This window comes from Gouania willdenowi, chromosome 19 (genome assembly GCF_900634775.1).
Source record: "Gouania willdenowi chromosome 19, fGouWil2.1, whole genome shotgun sequence".
NCBI classification, from domain to species: Eukaryota; Metazoa; Chordata; class Actinopteri; order Blenniiformes; family Gobiesocidae; genus Gouania; species Gouania willdenowi.
This window is the reverse complement of record NC_041062.1, coordinates 18,052,712-18,072,857: the sequence shown is the minus strand read 5'-3', so window position 1 is coordinate 18,072,857 and position 20,146 is coordinate 18,052,712. Positions and strand designations below refer to the sequence as shown.

General features: G+C 39.6%; 3 protein-coding genes across 4 annotated transcripts in view; 1 reads left to right on the top strand and 2 right to left on the bottom strand.

The window, feature by feature from the left end:
* Positions 1-1,580, bottom strand: LOC114481850 (histone H3.3-like; the record flags this gene model as incomplete). The annotated part of the gene is made up of 2 exons (XM_028476906.1): positions 1-763; positions 1,422-1,580. Coding segments are annotated over 2 exons (318 nt in total), but the record flags the coding sequence as incomplete, so codon positions are not given.
* Positions 1,581-2,905: 1,325 nt separating this feature from the next.
* unk (unk zinc finger) lies at positions 2,906-14,849 on the top strand. Its single transcript, XM_028476477.1, is given in 20 exon segments — positions 2,906-3,135; positions 4,728-4,788; positions 4,790-4,852; positions 4,854-4,893; positions 4,896-4,938; positions 6,714-6,890; positions 6,973-7,133; positions 7,220-7,355; positions 7,451-7,568; positions 7,648-7,732; positions 7,804-7,946; positions 7,949-8,107; positions 8,798-8,863; positions 9,001-9,184; positions 9,273-9,374; positions 9,954-10,139; positions 10,214-10,278; positions 10,280-10,396; positions 11,061-11,321; positions 13,242-14,849. Coding segments are annotated over 20 exon segments (2,460 nt in total). The 5' UTR covers positions 2,906-2,995; the 3' UTR covers positions 13,395-14,849.
* Positions 14,825-20,146, bottom strand: part of unc13d (unc-13 homolog D (C. elegans)) — a 28,347-nt gene continuing 23,025 nt past the window's right edge. The window contains exons 28-34 of one of the 2 annotated variants that reach the window (XM_028476475.1): positions 19,810-19,924; positions 19,656-19,727; positions 18,737-18,820; positions 18,548-18,668; positions 18,339-18,462; positions 17,207-17,427; positions 14,825-14,984 (exon numbers count right to left, since the gene is read on the bottom strand). In XM_028476475.1, coding sequence (XP_028332276.1) covers positions 14,878-14,984; positions 17,207-17,427; positions 18,339-18,462; positions 18,548-18,668; positions 18,737-18,820; positions 19,656-19,727; positions 19,810-19,924 — 844 coding nt within the window. In that variant the 3' untranslated portion in view covers positions 14,825-14,877. Of the gene's footprint in view, positions 14,985-17,206; positions 17,428-18,338; positions 18,463-18,547; positions 18,691-18,736; positions 18,821-19,655; positions 19,728-19,809; positions 19,925-20,146 lie in introns of those variants that run through there. The other variant, XM_028476476.1, reaches the window with a different exon arrangement.

The window sequence follows — 20,146 nt, the reverse complement described above, 5'->3', positions numbered from 1 at the left end:
TTTGCAGCTACTGGTTTCAAACACACTGAATGGTTTGTATAAACATGTTATGAGTTTTGAGATGTGAATAATACGTAATCTTCACTGCGTCTATTCATTTACACAAGATAATAATTACACACACATGCTTTCTACGCATAAAGACCTTTAATAGAAAGACGTGACATTTCCATAAATATTAAATGTAGCTGCCAAGATTTTATGTAGGAAACATGTAAAAAGCAGTCCAGGAAATCGGGTTTAGCCATACTGCTTGTCACACAGCATAGAGGATTAACTGAGGTAGCCAATACCCTGACACTGCAGTGAGCACGACATGCTGGCATTAAATGGTTAATGGGAGACCTCATCTTTTCCACATTAAGAACCAATCATGTTTTTTTAGAGATAACTCCACCTTAAGAACTCTTAGTTATGGTACACTTATGATTAAGGAATATAGGATGCTCCTGCTGCTACCCCCCCACCACCCCCAAGCATTTTTCAGGCATGTGGAATGGTTGATTTGTTGCGATCTAAAAATACATTACAAAAAAGAAAAAGAAAAAAAAAAAAATCTTAAAATAACCCAGGTAATAAATGTCCACAAAATGGTTAGGAACAACTATCGTGATGGTGATGCGTCCATCTTGCTTAGGCCCTTTTCTCCTCTTATCCTGCGAGCCAGCTGGATGTCTTTGGGCATGATGGTGACACGCTTGGCGTGAATGGCGCACAAGTTTGTGTCCTCAAACAGACCCACCAGGTAAGCCTCACTTGCCTCCTGCAGAAGAAAAAACAAAATACATAGTTACACATCTGTGACGTACATAACACACTCACTGTGTGAATTAGTGTAAAGCAGGGTTTGGTTCATTATAATCGCAAAATGATTAATTACAATAATGGCGTAATTATAATTTTATAAATATGTTGCTGTTGTAATCAGAATTAAAATTATATAATTGAGCCTCATCAAAATTCTATAAAATTGTCAAAACCGTGGAACCATGTCGCAGTTTCTAGACACATGTAGATAACTTATTAAAATGTTTTCTTCAAGCTTTTGACACAAAACAAAATAGGCTCAGATGCCCACACCAAATATATTAAAACTTATATTCTAGAAGCCTAACAAGGTAATCAATATATAGGAAACAAATTAGATGGTAGCAATTTGCTTTTAACGTATTTTACAAGCCGATTTAGGGCCTGTTACCATAAGAGATGCTAACAGAAAGCCAACACAGGAGGAAAACTAACTTTTATTAGGTATTTATTTCAGGCTCAGTGATTGCGATTAATTTGTACTTAAAATTTTGTAATCGAGAACATCATTTTAATGGACTTTCTGATGATACAAATTTTAATTTGGGAAAAAATGCTGGTCATTGTAACTGACACTGTAATTGATCCCAACCCTGGTGTAAACCGATGAATACCTGAAGAGCGCCAATGGCAGCACTCTGGAAGCGCAGATCAGTTTTGAAGTCCTGTGCGATTTCTCTCACCAGACGCTGGAAGGGCAACTTGCGGATGAGCAACTCAGTGGATTTCTGATAGCGACGGATCTCACGGAGAGCCACAGTTCCAGGCCTAAAAAAAAAAAAACAAAAACAAACAAACCACATTAACATTTCATCCCAAACACGTCCACTCAGTCATACACATTAGTAATCAGTGGATTGAAACAACTAATCACCTGCTAACGATGGGGGTTTCTTCACTCCGCCCGTAGAGGGAGCGCTTTTCCTGGCAGCCTTGGTAGCGAGCTGCTTCCTTGGCGCCTTTCCTCCGGTTGATTTACGGGCAGTCTGCTTGGTACGGGCCATTTTACTCCTGCAAATAATTAAAAAAGGCACAATTACTTCATGTACTCTAGTCTTCCAGTGTGAGACATTAATGCACTGTTATTGATGAGCTAACGGGGCACTAGCAAATCAACATAGCGCCCCTCCCCCCACCGCGTGGGAGGCAACGAGCAGTCTCAAACAACCGCGGCACCGACTGTCTACAAAACACATCTTAAATGTGGAGTCACCACTACTATCCGATATATCAACGATAATATACTCTCACTAAGATTCACAATTTGTTGACATTAACTCAACATTCCCTTCGTACCGGTAACATCAGCCATGGCGCCTACCAGAGGCACCAGACAACAGCTCGTTTCTCCACTTCGCCATTTTCAGTTTCTGCTTTTACCGCCTTGCTTCGACCATTACGAGCCCAAACAACAATAATACCACTAACACATTGCCCAACATCTAACAGGACTATACAATTTAACACGGTAGCATCGAACAGATGGCGTGGTAAGATTAATGTAAGCCTCTCAAAAGCGTTTAAAACACGACGGTAGATTAAAAGCCATAAACTGGGAGAGCCGCCATTGTTCTATTTTAGCTGACGCTGTAAACATGTTGCTATGTAATATCTACGTTTGACAATGTCCACATGATAAGTAAATACACAAGTCTATCAGTGACCATATTTAACGTTAACATTCGTTAAAGTTGTGATGATAATATTACCTTTAGGGTGTTTTCTTAGTCGTCACTGCTTGTGATACAGCTCCAAGTGTAAAACGATGTCTAAAAGAAAGGGGGACGAAGACAAGTATAAATACTTTAACTGACGTCATGGTCCCACCTACTTATTTCTAATTGGCTATCTCTCGTACGTGAAATGGATTGAGCCCAATGAGAGTCAGCAAACGAGTAGCACATAATTGAGCACAAATTTGTCTCTATATTAAATGTGTATTAATTGATTTAATTCTTGTTAAGTTGCTTCCGCCTCATACAATTGATTTAATTTCGTGAGCAGTCAAGAAAAATACAATAAATGAAAAAGCTTCGAGCCGACTCTTTTCTTTATCACGACTTCCTTTGTCCCATGCGCATGCGTACATCAACGCAGAATGCGGATTTTTGAAGCTATAAGAATAGCTAGCAACTGAAGCTAAAAACAAGCTTCTCGTCGTTCGTCTTTAAACGGGCAAAATGTCCAAATGCACTCACAGCCTCCGTCAGCCTCAACGGGGACGACCTCCGGGGGACCCTCCTCGTCGTCTTCTTCTTCGCCCGCCGGAGGCTCGACCTCTCCCGCCACCGTGCTGCACGTACAACCCGAGAAACCTCAACATTACACGTACGTAGCTAGTTAGCTGGATTAGCCAAATAAGTGTACACAAACCTCACGTGTGCTTAAAAACACAAACAAGCACATAATTCAATTTTAAAAGATATGGCAAGGTTTGGTTGTTTATAAAACTGAACCAAACAATGTTTGTAAAGTAAATTGTTTTTTAAAACTGGAGCTGGCTTTGATTAAGAGGCCTGGCGCTACTCATGTCTGACAAAGTGATTGATCCAGTCTCATATTTATTAATTAGATGTTAATTTCTGTCACTGTAGCTGAAAATTCGGTTTACCTGCTTTATTTGGTCTGTAGGACTAGTTTGGTCTCGTACCAGGAAGAAGAAGAAGCATAATGTTGATGTGAAGCTGTCATGAAACTAGTGATACAAAAACATGTCTTATTTATGCATGTCTATTGCAAATATTATTACCTTTCTAATATCACAATTGTATTATTAATCACCGTTTAAAACACACGAGGTCATATCAACATGTTTTATTAAATCAAAAATAGTATATGAATGATAAAGGATTTTAATATTTTGTTAGTAAAGTCTCAAATGAATAAATAATTAAATGGTATTATTAAATTAATAATAATAATAAAATGCTACTCTCGTTGAATATTCCAAATATGTGTATTGTTATACTAGTTATATTACATTTTATATTATTTTAATAAAATAAAAATGAATACAATTAATGCTCTAAAAAGATAATAGTATTGACCATATCCATCTATAGTAATATTTGTAAGATATTTAAAATGATGAAAGTACCAATATGTTGTGAACTTAGTTAACTAGTAAGACGTGGTAATATTTACAATGATATGTGGGTATTAGCATTTATTTTATCCGTTTTTTTATTGTTATATTATTTATATTGTTATTTTTTGTTATATTAATGACAGTGGTCATGAGAATAACCTAGTTTCTCTATTTTGGGTGTTTGCATTGGTTGCACATTTTTGGATATGTGAGGTTTATATGTCAGAGTTTAGATGCCATATCTGGTGTAATAGCTTTTAAGTAAATGTTATGTACTTGTTTGTTTTTTGTTTGTTTGTTTGTTTTTAGCTTGTCAAGCTGCACCTTTATTACACATATGCATCATATAGTTCACTTCTACAGTCATACAAAGGGATAAAGATATTCATCTGTGGTAACATTAACCAACATATTCCAATAAAGTTGAGCATAAATATTGTGCGGTCAATGTAAATTGATTGAGAACATGTATTTAGTTTATCTATGTACATTTTTTCCACTGTATACTTACATTATTTTTGTTTAAATCCATCACTAAGCTGAGATTTAACTTTCCCTCAAATATAAAAATTAAGATTTTTTCTCAGCTGTGAAATGTTGTATATGTTTGTCTAAAATTTGTTCCTGGAATCCTTTTTTCAAATCACGCAGCTTTAGAACATGTGGGAAAAGATATTAATAGCCTTGTTTGCTCAACTTGGTACGTAAGATAACTTTTGAATCAGTGAGTTAAAGACAATTCCTTTTAACTGTGTTTTCTACTTTTTTGCTTCACTCCATTATGGCGAATAAAAAAAAAAGCAACGTGTTCTTGTCTGTGGATGCTTCGCAGGTATCTGAAGGAGTTCAGGACTGAGCAGTGTCCCCTGTTTGTGCAGCATAAATGTACACAGCAACAGGCCTTTTTCCTGCTTCCACTGGCACTTCCTGAACCAGCGGCGACGCAGACCCATGCGCAAAACGGGACGGCACCTTCAACTACAGCCCAGATCTTTACTGTACCAATACGATGAAGGGACGGGCACCTGCACAGACGGAGACGAGTGAGTTTTACAGTGACCAGCTCGTTATTTATCCTCATTTTACACCATTAACAGACTCAATTTCAGTGATTTTGCTTTATTTTGTTTTGAAACATCATTCATTTATATCAAAAGATGCTAAGGAACCAAGCCTTTTTCATAGGGCTGTGCAGAAAAATTGATTTGTTGAATTTGTAAATAAAATGATTTTTTATTTTTCAAATTGAGCCATAAAACATTTTTTTTCAATTTAATTTTTTTCAATATTTTTTAGTTTTTTTCAATTTAATTTTTTTTTCCACCACCGTTTTTTTCGGACTTTTTTGCGTTTCAGTCCTGTGGGTTACCGTAGCGCCCCCTTTTTGTTTACTCTTTGAGTAGGCTATATGTGTGCCACAGGCATGTCTAATTATTTATTCACACTATGCTGAGATGCTAAGGGAAGAGTTTATTATTGTTTTAATTGTAATGTTATATGTCATAAAATATGTAGTTATCAGAAAATTAAAGATACTGTGAAGTTGCTGTTGCACCTTTGCTTAAACCTGGGTTAAAGCTTGAAATTGCTCATTTACTTTTCATTTTTGGATTGTTCTATGCATTTTAACTCTTGAGGACAGTCACAGCAATGAAGTTACACTTTTGACAATATATCTGATGTCTGCAGTCATTTTTAAGTGCATTGAAGAAAAAAAAATTCAATTGAAACTCAAATTTTTCATTAAAAAAATCAGAGGTTCGCCCAGCTCTACTTTTTCATTATGTTCGTTATGCAGAACGATTTCTTGATTATTCTTGATTTTGGTTGGGGCTGGGTAACAGGGGTGGGTTCTCCCCTGTTTTTAATTTTATACTGTAACATCTTAACGCCAAACTACTGTTGCTTTGAACACAAAATTGTAGTAAAACTTGGATCCTTTTTGTAAAAAGTTGGCTTGCAGGCTGAATCAGAAGAATCAGAATCAGAATCTGAATGGTAATTATGAACTACTGGCTAGCTTGTAAGGGTCACTGTTTCCTGAAACCTTTAACTAGTGACGTACTGCAAAATTTCTTGAAACAGGATGTTGTGATGAATGCAAAGAATGAAGACGCACAGTGCAGGAAAGGAGGGTATAGCTCACGGAGTCACAGCAGAGAAGCAGCTCTTCGTCAACAACTTTAATGCACTTTGTTTTTGAACAATACAAGGAATGTGACTTAATGGATGAAACAGTTTAATAACCAGAAACAGTATAATAATAATAATAATAATAATAATAATAATAATCATGAAAGAACATATTTAATTTGACTCTCTTTCAGCAGCTCGGTCAGTTATAGGCCTGTACTGTATTATTGAATGTATGAGTGAAATTAAGTTAAACATTTTATTTTTTTTATTTGATATTGTGCATTGTTGGAATATCAGTGCAAAATACATATTTTCCCATATTTAATTGATATATTCTTTGAAGCATTAATATTGATTTATACAAATGCAATGTTTTAATTTTAGAGGGTTAGTACACATTTATACCCATACATGCAATGGTACTAAACATTTGCTTCATAATTTCTTTTGATGTTTTGGTTTTCGACCTTGATATTTTCGGCCCAAAAGCTTTTAACGTGACCATGATATCTTTCATATTGGGCAAAAGCACGAGGAGGAAAAATGAGACCTGAGTAGATTACTGAAAATGAGTGATACAGGGGGCTGTGATGGCACAAACAGGAAAATACTAAATATCCACAGTTTTATTTTGTACAGTATAAGGTCTGTGTTTTCAGTGGGGTTTCTCTGTGTGTTTCAGATGTCCATTCCTACATCGAACAGCTGGGGACACCGAGCGCAGATACCACCTCCGCTACTACAAAACTGGATCCTGCATCCACGAAACGGACTCAAAGGGTCACTGCAGTAAGAACGGTTGCCACTGTGCCTTCGCCCACGGATCACATGATCTGCGTAGCCCCGTTTACGACATCAGGTGCTCTAATAGAAACCCATCTGACTCCTATTGTGTTTTCTGCACCCTGTCTGAGTCTTATTTGTTGGTGACGCCTTTGTAGAGAAATGCAAGTGATGGAGTCCCAAGGTGGCCCAGGAGCTGCTGAGACTAGTGGTAGTGGTGGTGGTGGTGGTGGTGGAGGTGGAGGAGAGGGGCAGTCCGGACAGGCTGCAAGCACAGCACTGATAGAGAAGATTCTGAGTGAGGAACCGCGCTGGCAAGGTAAATGGATCAGAAACGATGAGTAATGTGACTTTGGATTTTGATTTCAAGTGATGAAACACTACCTGTTGCCTCTCTCTCCTCAGAAAACAACTATGTGCTGTCACACTATAAGACTGAGCTTTGTAAAAAACCTCCTCGCCTCTGTCGCCAAGGTTACGCATGTCCATATTACCACAACAGCAAAGACAGAAGACGCAGTCCTCACAAGCACAAATACAGGTGCACCATGTTTTGTTTTTTTTGTTGTAAAAAGCCAAAGAAAAGGTTTGCAAACCGTGGTGTCTCATCAAGGTGGTTCTTGTGGGCTCCTACAGGGCGTTGCCGTGTCCGGCTGTGAAACAGAGTGAAGAATGGGGTGATCCCAGTAAATGTGAGGGAGCAGAGGGATGCCAATACTGCCACACAAGAACAGAGCAACAGTTCCACCCAGAGGTGTGTGAGTTCCAGCTCAGATCGTCTGCTCATAGAGTGAAAGTGTGAGGATGTGAACATGTGTTTTGTTCTGTCGCAGATCTACAAATCTACCAAATGTAACGACATGCAACAATGTGGCAACTGTCCTCGAGGACCCTTCTGTGCCTTTGCTCATGTTGAAAGTAAGTCTCCAAAAAAAGGTCTTTCCAGAAAGCAGCAGTTTCTAAGGAGTGTTTTTGTTGATCACCTTCAGAGCCTTTTGTCCCAGAGGAACCATCGTTTCCAAGCCCCAGCTCTCCTCCTCCCTCCAGACCACCGGACCCCCATCACGTTCAGGAGGCATCGTCCCAGTCCCAGCAGTCACAGTCTGAGCCCTGGCCTGTGTTCCACATCAGATCCCTTTTTTCCCATCGGCGGGGTTGTGCATAGCAGAGCAGGGGCTTCTGGGTAGTGTTTTGTCTCTGTGTGAAGACGTGAGCCGAGGAACAGAACCGCTGTCGTTGTGGGCGGGAGAAGGAGGGTACGGAAGAGCACCAGGGTTTGAGAGGGAAGACCAGGTGAGGAGGAAATCTAATGCAATCACAGTCATGACACCTCTAAATTAATTTGAAATTCAGCCAAAGTTCACACTGTAGATCAATTCTAATTATTTTTTGGCCCACATGTGACATGTATTGATTTTTTTTTTTTCATGTCAATGTGAAAAGTACAATTCCAATTTTTTTCAATCTGACCCAGGCCACTTTCACATGTGGATATAAATACATATCTTGGATTTTCTATCCAACCTTTACGTCATCAAAATGCAAGAATGTCATAATTCTGCATCCCAGAAGGAGCGGTTGGGTCGGGGGGGAAAGGACAGTGAAAAAAACTGTTGAAAGAGGACTGAGGTCTTAAAATTAATAAATATTTATTATATTATACATATCAGTGCCACACACTGCCTCCATATTTACATCCCTAAATGCAGTGCGTATTAAATGTACTTTGATATCCTGACAAGTTTCGACAGTCAACTGCTGATCGCTTTGATGTGTCCTTGACTTTCGCGTAATAATTCCAGCAAGTTCTTTTTGTCTTCTCCATGTTGAAACATGTCAAGTACATTTCCTGAAGAACAGTTGTTTGAATAAATGAAACCTTAACATATTATTCAAAAGGAACTTGCTGGAATTATAACTCGTGAGGTTATTGGGCGTCAGAAATGTTCATCAAAGTATTTCAGTCATCGTTTCTGTTTCCAGGCGAAGCAGAGAAGTTTTGCTCTTGAGCAACGAAGCCGAGAACTGGCATCAACGCACAGCAAGCAGGTGGGATTATTGCATTAATCTCATCCTTTCACTTGTTCAGTCTGTTAAATACCGTCTCCATAATGCTACAAACGCCCTGGTCTTCTTCATATTTCCACCAGTCATAACAGGAACGTACACTCCTTTATTTTCCACAGGACTTGTTAGTGTTCCTACCAGTCGGCAGTCCACTGAGTCTTTCCTCCAGCATCCCCTCTAGCCTGGCTGCCACCCCTCCAAGCCCCGCCCCACTCGGACCCCCTGGTTCCAGCATCTCCTCAGGCATGAATGCCAACGCACTGCCCTTCTACCCGACCAGTGAAACAGTGGAGTCAGTAGTTGGTATGTTGAGATATGAAGTGTATTTCTAAGTGTTAGCGTGGGGGGAAAGTAAAAATGTCATATTGTTGTTTTGCTTAATGTGTGGCAGAGTCCGCTCTGGATGATTTGGATCTGAATGACTTTGGTGTGTCGGCATTGGAGAGAAGCTTGGAGAGCAGCTCTGCTCTGCCCAATGCAGGAGTCATGCTAGGTAATAAAAATCTGCTTCTACAGAGAAATAGTAGATATTCACCATTTTCCTTGGAATGCTACTTCCTGCTTATGGGTAAGGATGTCCCGATATGATATTGATATATGTCTGATATCAGCCAGAAAACGATTATCAGATTTTATAGGACTGCATCTAAAATCTCAGATATAAGTGCTACGATAAGTTTTTGTTGTTTTTGTCCCCGCCCTCAGTTGTTCCCTCCATATACTGACAGTAAAAAATAACTGAAGTGAACTTGAATTGTTGACTATTGTTCTCTGTTTGAGTATTATCACTTGATCAAACCTTTTCTAACATTCCACACTACTCAATAAGTAATAGAAGTATGTATTATTCGTGGGGGTGTCCCGATCCGATATCGATCCAATATTTGCCTGAAAACGAATATCGGATTAAAATTTCTGAATATTTGATTTTTGAAAAACTTGACAAATGAACATTAACAGTAGTTGGACGAACTAGAAAAATGTAGAGAACTCAAAAAAACATCTCTAATTCTATTGCTGTCTCAGCATTAATACTACTACCTGTTTTCCTTGTGTCTCTCTCTGTTTGCAGGAGGCAACCAGCATCAGAGTTCTGCTCCAGTCAACATCCCCGGGTCTTTCAGCAGCTCGGTTCCTTTCAGCTCCCCCTCACCGTCCCCTCCTGTCAGACCCCACGCTTCACCATTCTTCTCCACTCACCTGTCCCAACCCAGCCAATCAGAAAGCACCTTCCTCGGGGCCTCTCACAGCTCCTTAGGTGTGTAGAGTTTGACTGAAAGGCGTCGGCTGTGTGGAAGGCAGCAGGAGTTTATGGTGTGCTTTGTTTGGCAGGTTTGAATGGAATGAGCACAAACATCTGGGAGCACTTCCCCTCTGGTCAGGGCTCCCCTGGGACCCCCCCCCACCCTGCTTGCCTCAGGGCCGTGTGCAGAAAGCGCACGGCTCAAACAGGAGCTGGAGGAAGCCCACAGGGCGCTGAAGCAGTGGGGCCACAGCTGCAGGCACACGGCTCAGGTTGGTAGGAAGCAGGGTCGGGATAATTGACTTTTATTTTTGTTTAAAATAAAATAAAAATAGCAATATTTTTATTGATTAGGAAGCCTGACAAGGTAATCAAGAGATGAAAAGCTTATTTAAGACATGGGTCAAAACTGACCCGTACAGGGTTGAGGTCAATTATAATTGTAATCATGTAATAGAAATTGAGTTCAGATAATTTTTTAATTGACATGGAAATTATATAAATTGTGAATTACATTTAATTAAACACAATACTGTGGAACCATGTTACAGTTTTATGGTAGACATACTGTACGTAGTTAACAATTATTAAAATATGTTTCATATCAACTTTTGATGTTAATCGTGAGGGGTATACTGACACAAAAAAGGTTCAGACGCCCACACCAAATATATTAATACCAATATTTTCATTGATAAGGAAGTCTAACAAGGAAACCAAGAGACTTAAAAACTAACGTAATTGTAATTCATTTTCAGGGGAAACCAAAATACTTAAATGTAATTGGAAAAAATGCCGGTCACTGTTATTGTAATTGAATATAGATAATTGCAGATGTAACTGTAATTGACCCAAATCCTGGTATGAAGTGGGCACACAAACACACACACACACACACACAGAGTACTAAAATAATGTCATGTTCCCTCCCTGTAGTCGTGTGCAGAGCTAAAACAAGACGCCGAGGAGTCCCGTGCACACGCCGCTCGCTTCACGGTGGAGGCGGAGAGAGTCCGGCACGCGGAGGAGGAGGCGCAGAGGCAGGCATCTCTCCTGCAGGAGGCGCTGGAGAGCTTCAGGAGCGGAGACAATCCCCACCTAGAAGTGCATCAGCTTCAGCTTCTACACCGGCTACCGCTGGAGTCTGTGCTGAGTTTACAGGCCCAGCTGTGCAACTGTCTACACGCTGTGGAGCAGGTGAGGAAACAGGCTGAATACTTTTAAAGAACTACCGTATTATCTGGGCTATTGAACGCACTGTTGTTCTGGCCGCTTTCCAATAATTTAGCAATTTTGAAAGAAAAGTCCACATAAAGGCCGCTCCGTCACATAGGTCGCCCTATATTCCCCTTCAGACGACTCAGGCAATCAGAAGTGGCAGGTAGGCGGGCGGCTGCACTCCTGTTCAGTTTAACGGAGATTTGTGTGTATTTTTGCTTATTCTGAACAGTTTCAACTGATTATTTTTGGTTTTTTCCACATGAAGTCTCCTCTTCACTGCTCCACATCTGCATATCAGTCCATTTTCAGCTTTTTTCATAGTCACTTTTTATTGGATCCAGACTGATACACTGCTCCGTCCGTTCTTCTTACCGTGCACTATGTCAGCCTCAGGAACGTCGAGTCAGAGTACGGACACGAGCGCTCCTGATAAAGTCAACATGATGACGTGACAACTTTATGACATTTATTATTTTCTATTAAAATTGGCTGAGATATCTGACATTTAAACATTATTGTACTTTTTTATACGCCCCTTCCCATTGTAAATGCAAAAGCCAACACCGCTCCCCAGTCCAGAAACTTTCATTTATTATTGGTATTTGATTTTTATTTAAAAAATCTTCTATTTTCTTAGGCACAGAAAATAAAATAAATATTCGACTGTTGTATGACTTCTATTTCCCTTCACGCGGAGTTATTAAAGCTGTGAAAGTTTTCACTTTCCCCACATTATATTTCTGAGCGTTCAGTTCACCGTGATGTTGATGAGTGGCTGTGACAGTTCAGTCATTCCACTGTAGGGGACAGTCAGTAATATTCTCCCTCCCTACACCTGCTTTCACTGGACACGACTGAAGAATCCACACGAACCACACCACCGTGTCGGTCACACCTTTAACTTTTAATGAAAAAAGTAGCGTCCTATAACCTGGAAAATAGGGTGTATCACATGTGTCAAACTCAAGACCCGTGGTCCAAATCCGGCCCTTTAGAGCAACCAATTTGGTCCACAGAAGACAGTAAAAATGATAGAGAAAACATGAATTATTGTGTGTATTATCATCCATGCTTGTTCCTTGTTTCAGGGTCACGGTTGGGTTATAAATATTACCCAGTAATTTAATTGTAGATGTCTTAAATTCGATGAAACTCCACAATATTTTTAGGGGCTTGAAGTTTTCCCGCGCTTATATTATGCGAATGCTCTCATTTTTTTTTTTTTTATCACATTGTGGAAAGAAATCTAAATTTTTCAAAAAATCTTGCATTTAAATGTTTTTAATTGTTTATTTTATTTGTTTCCCCCTCTCTTCTCTCAATTTTATTATATCTATTTTGTATATATACATCATTCCTTTCCCCCACATATTTGTCTATTATTAACTTCTCTCCTCCCCTCACCCTCTAATAGCACAATACTATTATTGTAATTACTATATCACACACACTTAATGTATTATAATGTATAAGATTTTTAGATACTTTCTATGGTAACCAGTCAGAATTTTTTCTGTAATTGTCTCTGTCTTTGTGTTTGTATGTAGCAAAAAAAAAAAAAAAAATGTAAATAAATAAATACATTTAAGAAAAATCATTCTTGTAATTTGAAAAAATATTGCAATTTCACACAAATAATTACACTGAATTACACAAAAATTGTTTACAAAATCAAGAATTTTTGAAGAGAAGATCCTGCAGGGACTGATATTGAAAACTAGAGCACATTAATGTTAAAATTGCCCCCCCCCCCCACCTACCCCCTAACATTTGTGGCCCACTTAAGATCAAACTGGTCCATATTTGGCCCCTGAACTAAAATGAGTTTGACACCCCTGCGGTAAAGAGATTGTTCTTCATGTGTGTTCTAACTGGTGTCCCTCTGTATTGACTAAGGTGGTGTACAGGAAACAGAGACAGTGCTGCGTGGCGTGTGGAGAGCAGGGTGCAGTGTCGCTGCCCTGTGGACACGGACTACAGTGTGAGAACTGCTCGTCTACAGACTGCCCACTCTGCCCCAAACAGCACCTGGAACAGCAGCTCTCTTGACCTCGCCGCTCCGTGGGACCACGAGGAAATCCGGAGCGGTCGGTCCTGATTCCAGAGATACCAGCCTTTGGATCCTAAACACCATTTCATAATTGGAGGGCTTTTTCTAACGCGTCCACACACTCTGACACTACATAATGTGAGCGAGCAGCAGCAGAAATCATCATAAAAAAAGCTCTTGATGTGGCTCATTAGCATTTGTATTGTTTCCTGGGTTACTTTTGGAATGTGGGGATATTTCCTAGTTTTTACTTTTGACCAATAACACTGTTATCTATTCTTGCTTCTCAGTTGTGGAAAATTAGTTTTTTTTTATATCTTAACTATTGAGTATATAAACATCCAGCTCTAAAGCTTAGTCTTTCATCATAAAGGAGACTTTTTTTTTTTTGGTCAGCATCATTTTCCTATCTGGAGTGTTTTAAGATGTTCACCGTTGCTCAGCCAAATGTGATATAAGAGCTTTATTTTTAATCGTTGATGATGAATCGGTGACGTTTTCAGCCAAAAGCAATGCAATAGGTTAATGATGTCGTTTGATAGCGTTGCATTGGTTAACCAAATAACAGAGCTGCTCATCTTGTGACGCTTCTCGGAACGTTCCAGATGAATGGATGATGCAGTCGGTCGGCGGTTCGATTGAGGACGCTGATGAATTTCCCAGTAAACCTACATTTGTGACTGAAACGCGTAAAGGGCACATGTGGTTGGATCCAAACAGCGATTGCACTCTGCTAGAGCCAAAAGAAGGGCCGCCTGTCTGCTGGTAGCACTTGTCTAAGCTATAATAAATAAACGAGTTGTATCTTACATTTTCATAGTGTTTTCTAGAAAAGATCATGTAAATTTTTTCCAATGCTGTTCAATTGTAACAGAAGTATTTAAAACAAAAAAAAAACGTGTTTGAATTTAAAACAGATGGCGTCTGTTTTGAGCACTCAGGGTCCCTTCTTTACTCCTCTACATTACCTGGAAACATGTGGATAATGGAGGCAAATGTTCTTAACATGTTTAGTCTTTGAAATTGTTCTTTTTTTAAAAATCACTTCATGTTCATTCTATGTAGTTAGAACTGGCTTTTTTTTTTTTTTGCAATGTTGTAAACCAACTTGGGACGTGTGAAGTTTGACCTTTTGTAGTAAGCGTCACATTTTACACACACACACACACACACACAGAGAGTTCAGTGAAGTCACACTTATCTTTTGCACTGGTTAGAAAAGCACCATGAAGCGTTCATAGAGGATCTGTGTGAGGTTTAATGACATCACTGTGACGGTCTCTTATCAACCCATGCTTAGCGCTCTCTCTCTCTCTCTCTCTCTCTCTCTTCACACACATCTTGTGTAACGCAATTTTTTGTCCATTCTGAGTGGATAAGTATTTCCTTGTTATTAACTTTTTTTTGGTTTTTTGGTACAGATCATTGAAATAAATTGTATATTTTTGGAAGAAGATCTTGTCTTAAAGTGTTATGTTATGGTCACATTCCTTCTTGTGATTGTTTGGCTCGTTGCCTGCGCTTCTTCATAAAGGCTCGCACCTCTGGTTCTTGTGTCCTTGAGTCCAGTATCTTTAGGATTCTGTCATCTGAAAGAAAGAAAAACCACAGCAGGGGTTAAATGTTAGCTTTAAAGTGTTTTTAATCTACATTTTTCTATATGTATCTAATTAAAAATGAATTATTATCATACATTTACCCTTTAAATGAAATGCAAGCTTTATGACAGTGGAAAAAGTCCAGCACTGCTTAAATTGTAGTTTTAAATGTTCCTTAATAGCCTTGTACTACACTACTGTACATCCATCATTGTAGTTTTCTACTTTAGGGTCGTTACCTCATGTGACCTAATAAGAAATCACTGAATAAAAGTAAATTTTTTTTAAATTATTGTTTTTCAACTTAAAGTAGTAAGAGTAACTAAACCCCAAAACCACTTTTTCCTGCTAAAAACAAACGTATTTTGGTATGACATAGTGTTTTTGTTTGATTCTTGTCAAACTCTTGACCAAATTAAATAAAATTAAAATTAAAATTGCAAAGTGTCAGAGTGACTGCCCTCTATGGGTTGAAACCCAGCTATTACAATTGAATTTTGCTATTGGTTGAGAACGAGGTTCTGTGATGTCATTGGACCATCATGCGTCACTGTAAGCTCCGCCCCTCCTATAAGAACTAGCACCTGTGGATTCTGTAATATGTACTGAGTAGGTTGGACTGAGAAAATTGTGAATGGAGAGGTTTATCGAGTATTAAGAAGCTAGTTAGCGTACCATAGATTGTTCATTGGAAATTTTATAGTATAGACTGGGCGTGTCTTAACGGCTACAAAAGCCCCGCCCATAATCAAGGCAAGTTTTTGAATTTCCACCTGGGAGTTTAGTTACAATTAAAAAAAACAAACAAAAGTTCTAACAACTGTATTCTAAACGTTCACTTTCTCAAACATAAATCTAGTTCAAATAAATGTGCTGATAATGTCTTTTTGCATCCTTTAAAACGATAGGAACAGCAGGTTCCTATGATGACCTCATACAGGGATGTCGAACACATATTATTTCAGGGGCCAAATACGGATGTGGGATATCAAGCGCGCCTCAGAGTTGGGAAATCGAACAATTTTAACATGAGTGCTACTTTACATTTCCATGTATAAATGAAATCAAAGTGTGTCATATATTTAAAGGCACGCTGTAACTTTTGGCCACTCGGGGCGCTAGACCTGTAACTTTCACATCAAGAGCCCCTAGTGACCACAAGCGCCGCAGCACTGTCACAAAAATCAACAAACAGTCAGTCAGGCCAGTCTCCCTTGTCTTTTGATTGTGTACGCAGACAGTAGTTGACCTGTAACTACGGAATACGGATTGGCTCTAAGGGCTGGGTCGGTCTGGCTGGGGTGCGAAGCGGGGCTCTCCCCGGTGCTCGGCCCTCCTCGCCGCGTCGTTGGCGCTACCCCCTACTCCCAGCCTTGCGGCCGTCGTTGGCCCCCTTCGCTGGGGGGATGGGGAACGGGCGACCCGGCATGCGCGAGGCGGCGTCCAGAGGAATGCTTTAACGCCACAGAGTATATACACCTCTTTGTACATCTAACCTTCAAACACATACTCATTTGGCCATAATTGACAACTCTGCTTAAGGTCCCACTATATGAATACATACACCCGACAGGCACTGTACTAGTTTATTTAATTTGGGGAGGATTTGTAAAATAATTTGAAGATTGAGCCGAATTTTGGAAAAAAACAGATTTTTCAACTAATTGAGAGCAAAACTTACTTCCACCGTGTTATACAAGCATGGGGAAAGCACGAACCCCTGCAAATATTATAGAAATTCAATGAAACTCCACTTCAACAATTGTAAACTTCTACTTCCAAATAAATCTGTTGAAATGTTTTTTTTTAAGTGTATTATTTTTGCATGGATGTCAATATTATTATTGTTTATTTATCATTGTTTGGATATAATATAGTGGTTTCATTTTTTTTAAATTTTGACAAAATTCCTGTATTTAAGTTTCTGTTGGAATTTGCCAGATATTTTACGCCCGTTTGCAACCCTACTAAGATATCCACTACTAAATTATTTGGTCATTACATTTACACTGATTTCTCAGCCATTTTTTTCTTTCCCCTGCGAGCTGATTTGGACGTTTTAAAGGGCCGGATTTGGCCCCCGGGCCTTGAGTTTGACACATGACCCCATCTGAAGGTATGTTAAATAGTAAACACAATAGTGTATTTTGGTTTATGGCCATTTGCTTAATTTAGAGCCTTGTTGGGATCATAAACACACTACATCACTGTACCAGTTCTCTTAGGATGCATGAGCGGCAGTCGTATGTTAGCAGGTGTAACATCTGGCTGAAAGCTGAAAGGGTCTCCTTCTTTTCCTCCTGACACTCCTGGTATGACCTTCAGGGAAATAAAGGCCTCGCCCTCAAAGTCATCCATTTTCAGGGTGTCGTGGTCCAGTACTGTGACCACCAGGCAAGCCCCGGGAGCCTGGCACTGATCCAGGGAAACCAGACTGGAGAGGAAAGTCAGATACACATTAGTAGTGTATAGAGGGTTTTCACGGTGCTTCATCCAACGCGTCATCAAACAGGAAGTCACCATTTTGGAGATAAAGCAGCAGGTCTACAAACAGCACGCAGTCAAGAAAATCCCGAATTTCGAGACGAAATGGTGAACTATTGCCGTGTTTTTGGCTGTAGCAATCGGTCATACAGTGAGACACATTTGGAGTTTTATAAATTCCCAAAAATCATAACAAACCAGGGAGAACAATCTCACAACTTATCAGAGGAAAGGAGGTGCTTGTGGCTAGCAAAGCTAAAGCTGGTGTGGTGGGTTTCCCTTTATCGAAATGATGTGATGATGTGAAGAATTCTCCACGGACACCTTCTTGATATAAACATAACATTTTATTAATACAAAGTGAAGATGAGTGTCCAAATTAGACCCTCCATGGTAAGGTCTGAGAGCAGCAAAGCCAAACGCTACTCTAAGGAAAAATAGGAAAACGCGCACATATATGTTCTGAAGAGAAACCTGAAACCAACATGTGGTGTCTAAATAAGGCAACAAATGTTTACTGTGGACCTAAAGGTGGTAAAAATCGGTAGTTTTGCAATACGGTAGTTTTGCTAGCCACAAGCGCCTCCTTTCCTCTGATAATTTGTGAGATTGTTCTCCCTGATTTGTTATGATTTTTGGGAATCTATAAAACTCCACGTGTCTCACTGTTTGACCGATTGGTACAGTCAAAAACACGGCAATAGTTCACCATTGCGTCTCAAAATTAGGGATTTTCTTGTCTGCGTGCTGTTTGTGGACCTGCTGCTTTATCTCCAAAATGGCGACTTCCGGGTTGATGACGCGCCATGTAAACCCTCTATCGAACCATTACTGGCTTACTGGTTTAGATGGTTCACTTACAAATCAAAGGATTCATCAAACAGCGGGTTGAGATCAGATCTTTTAATCTGAGTGCAGCGAGGCTCCACCAGAGGAAAGATGTGTTTGGGTTCCAGGCTCAGCTGCACAAAGGGATCACTGAAGCCTTTGAAAAGCACACACGGGTCACTTGTGACGCGGACGTCCTGTTGTGAATGTGACACGGTTGTGTTTGTTCTGCACGCTCCTACCATTAGAGTCCAATGGGAGGAGGTTAACTGCATTCAGCACCTCAACCTGAAGCTTTTGGTCTGACCGTCTGTAGGATATGAGGAGGGTGACTGCACCGTATTTCTCTCCGATGTGCACGTTCTGTCACAGAGAGACAGACAAACTGTGTGAGGTTGTTGAAGTCAGAGAAAAGACGTATTCAGACTCACCTGCTCCCAGATTTTTCTCTCATAGAACTTCTCCAACAGCTGCTGGCTACTCAGGGCGTTTTCTGTTAAGTCATCTTTGAGCGTCTGAATAAAGAAGAAAGAAAGCTTTAATGCAGTCTTTTAACAGTGGTGAGTGGGTAACACTTTACTTGAATTTACATACATAAGGCTGACATTACGCTGTCACTAAGTTTGGAATTTCAATCACGTTCTCAATTACTAAATATCAATTACAATGAATCACAATCACTAAACCTTTAATAAATAAGCCCATAAAACATAGCCTTCCTCTTAGTTAGCTTTCTGTTAGCATCTTTTATGATAACAGGTCAATTTTGACCTGTCTTAAATCAGCTGTAAAATAAACAAAAAAATATTATCTATCAGAAAATTTGTTTGGACGTGTACGGTGTGTTTCATGTTTATTATGCCTTTTTGAATTTATATAAAAAATAAAATAAAATACAAATATGGAGGGGGGATGCAATTTGGCACCCCTCCAGCAGATGGCGCCTGTGTTGCCTGTCAGGAAGGCCGGCCCTGGAACTGTAACATGGTTCCCCAGATTTAAATTGTAAATGACAGTTTTTATAGAATTTCCATTCCAATTACAATTCCAAAGTCAATTATCTGAACTCAATTACAATTCAATCAGGATTACAATAGCAAAATACTTTTTCCAATTACAATTACATTCATAATTAAGTCATAATTTGTAGTTATTTATCAATTACGCAAGTACAACTATATTTGACCCCAACCCTGGTTAGGGGTAGGGTAACAAACAACACTCAATGACAGCCTTCATGACACCTTATTCATGCTAATGACAGGTGTCATGATGACAACGTAATGTCAGCTTTTATGTATAAAACTTCAAGTAAAGTGTTGCCCGTCAGTGTCATCCATCCTTTCTTACCGTGTACTCCTCAGAATGGAGAGTCTCCAGAAGAAGTCCGTTTCCCTCTGCATGAAAACATTGCTGCAGACACTGACATTCACAAAGGAAGAAGGGATGTTAAAGAGTTTTCCTACTTGGATATTGGAGGCAAAGCGCTTGGCAGGGTTCTGACCTGCAAAGTGTAGAGCAGTCTTTGGCTGAACACCATCAGTCCCTTCTGTTGCTGATGCTGAATCCACTCCTGGTGGAGGATCTGCAGTGAGTTTTTCCACAATGGAGTCAAGAGACTGGGAGGAGACAAGAAAGGATGGTGGCTTTAAGAAGGTTTGGCAATCCAAGGAGGAATGAATATCAACACAACAAAATTAGAAGAGTTGTTGAATATTAATAAGGAAGAAATTAAATAGCAGGTACTTCCTGGGGAGAAAAGGATAAGAGGGCACAGACCGATTGGGAAGTGTCCCAAAGCTGCAGATGGGAAAGAGTGGGGAACAGTTATGGGACGCAAG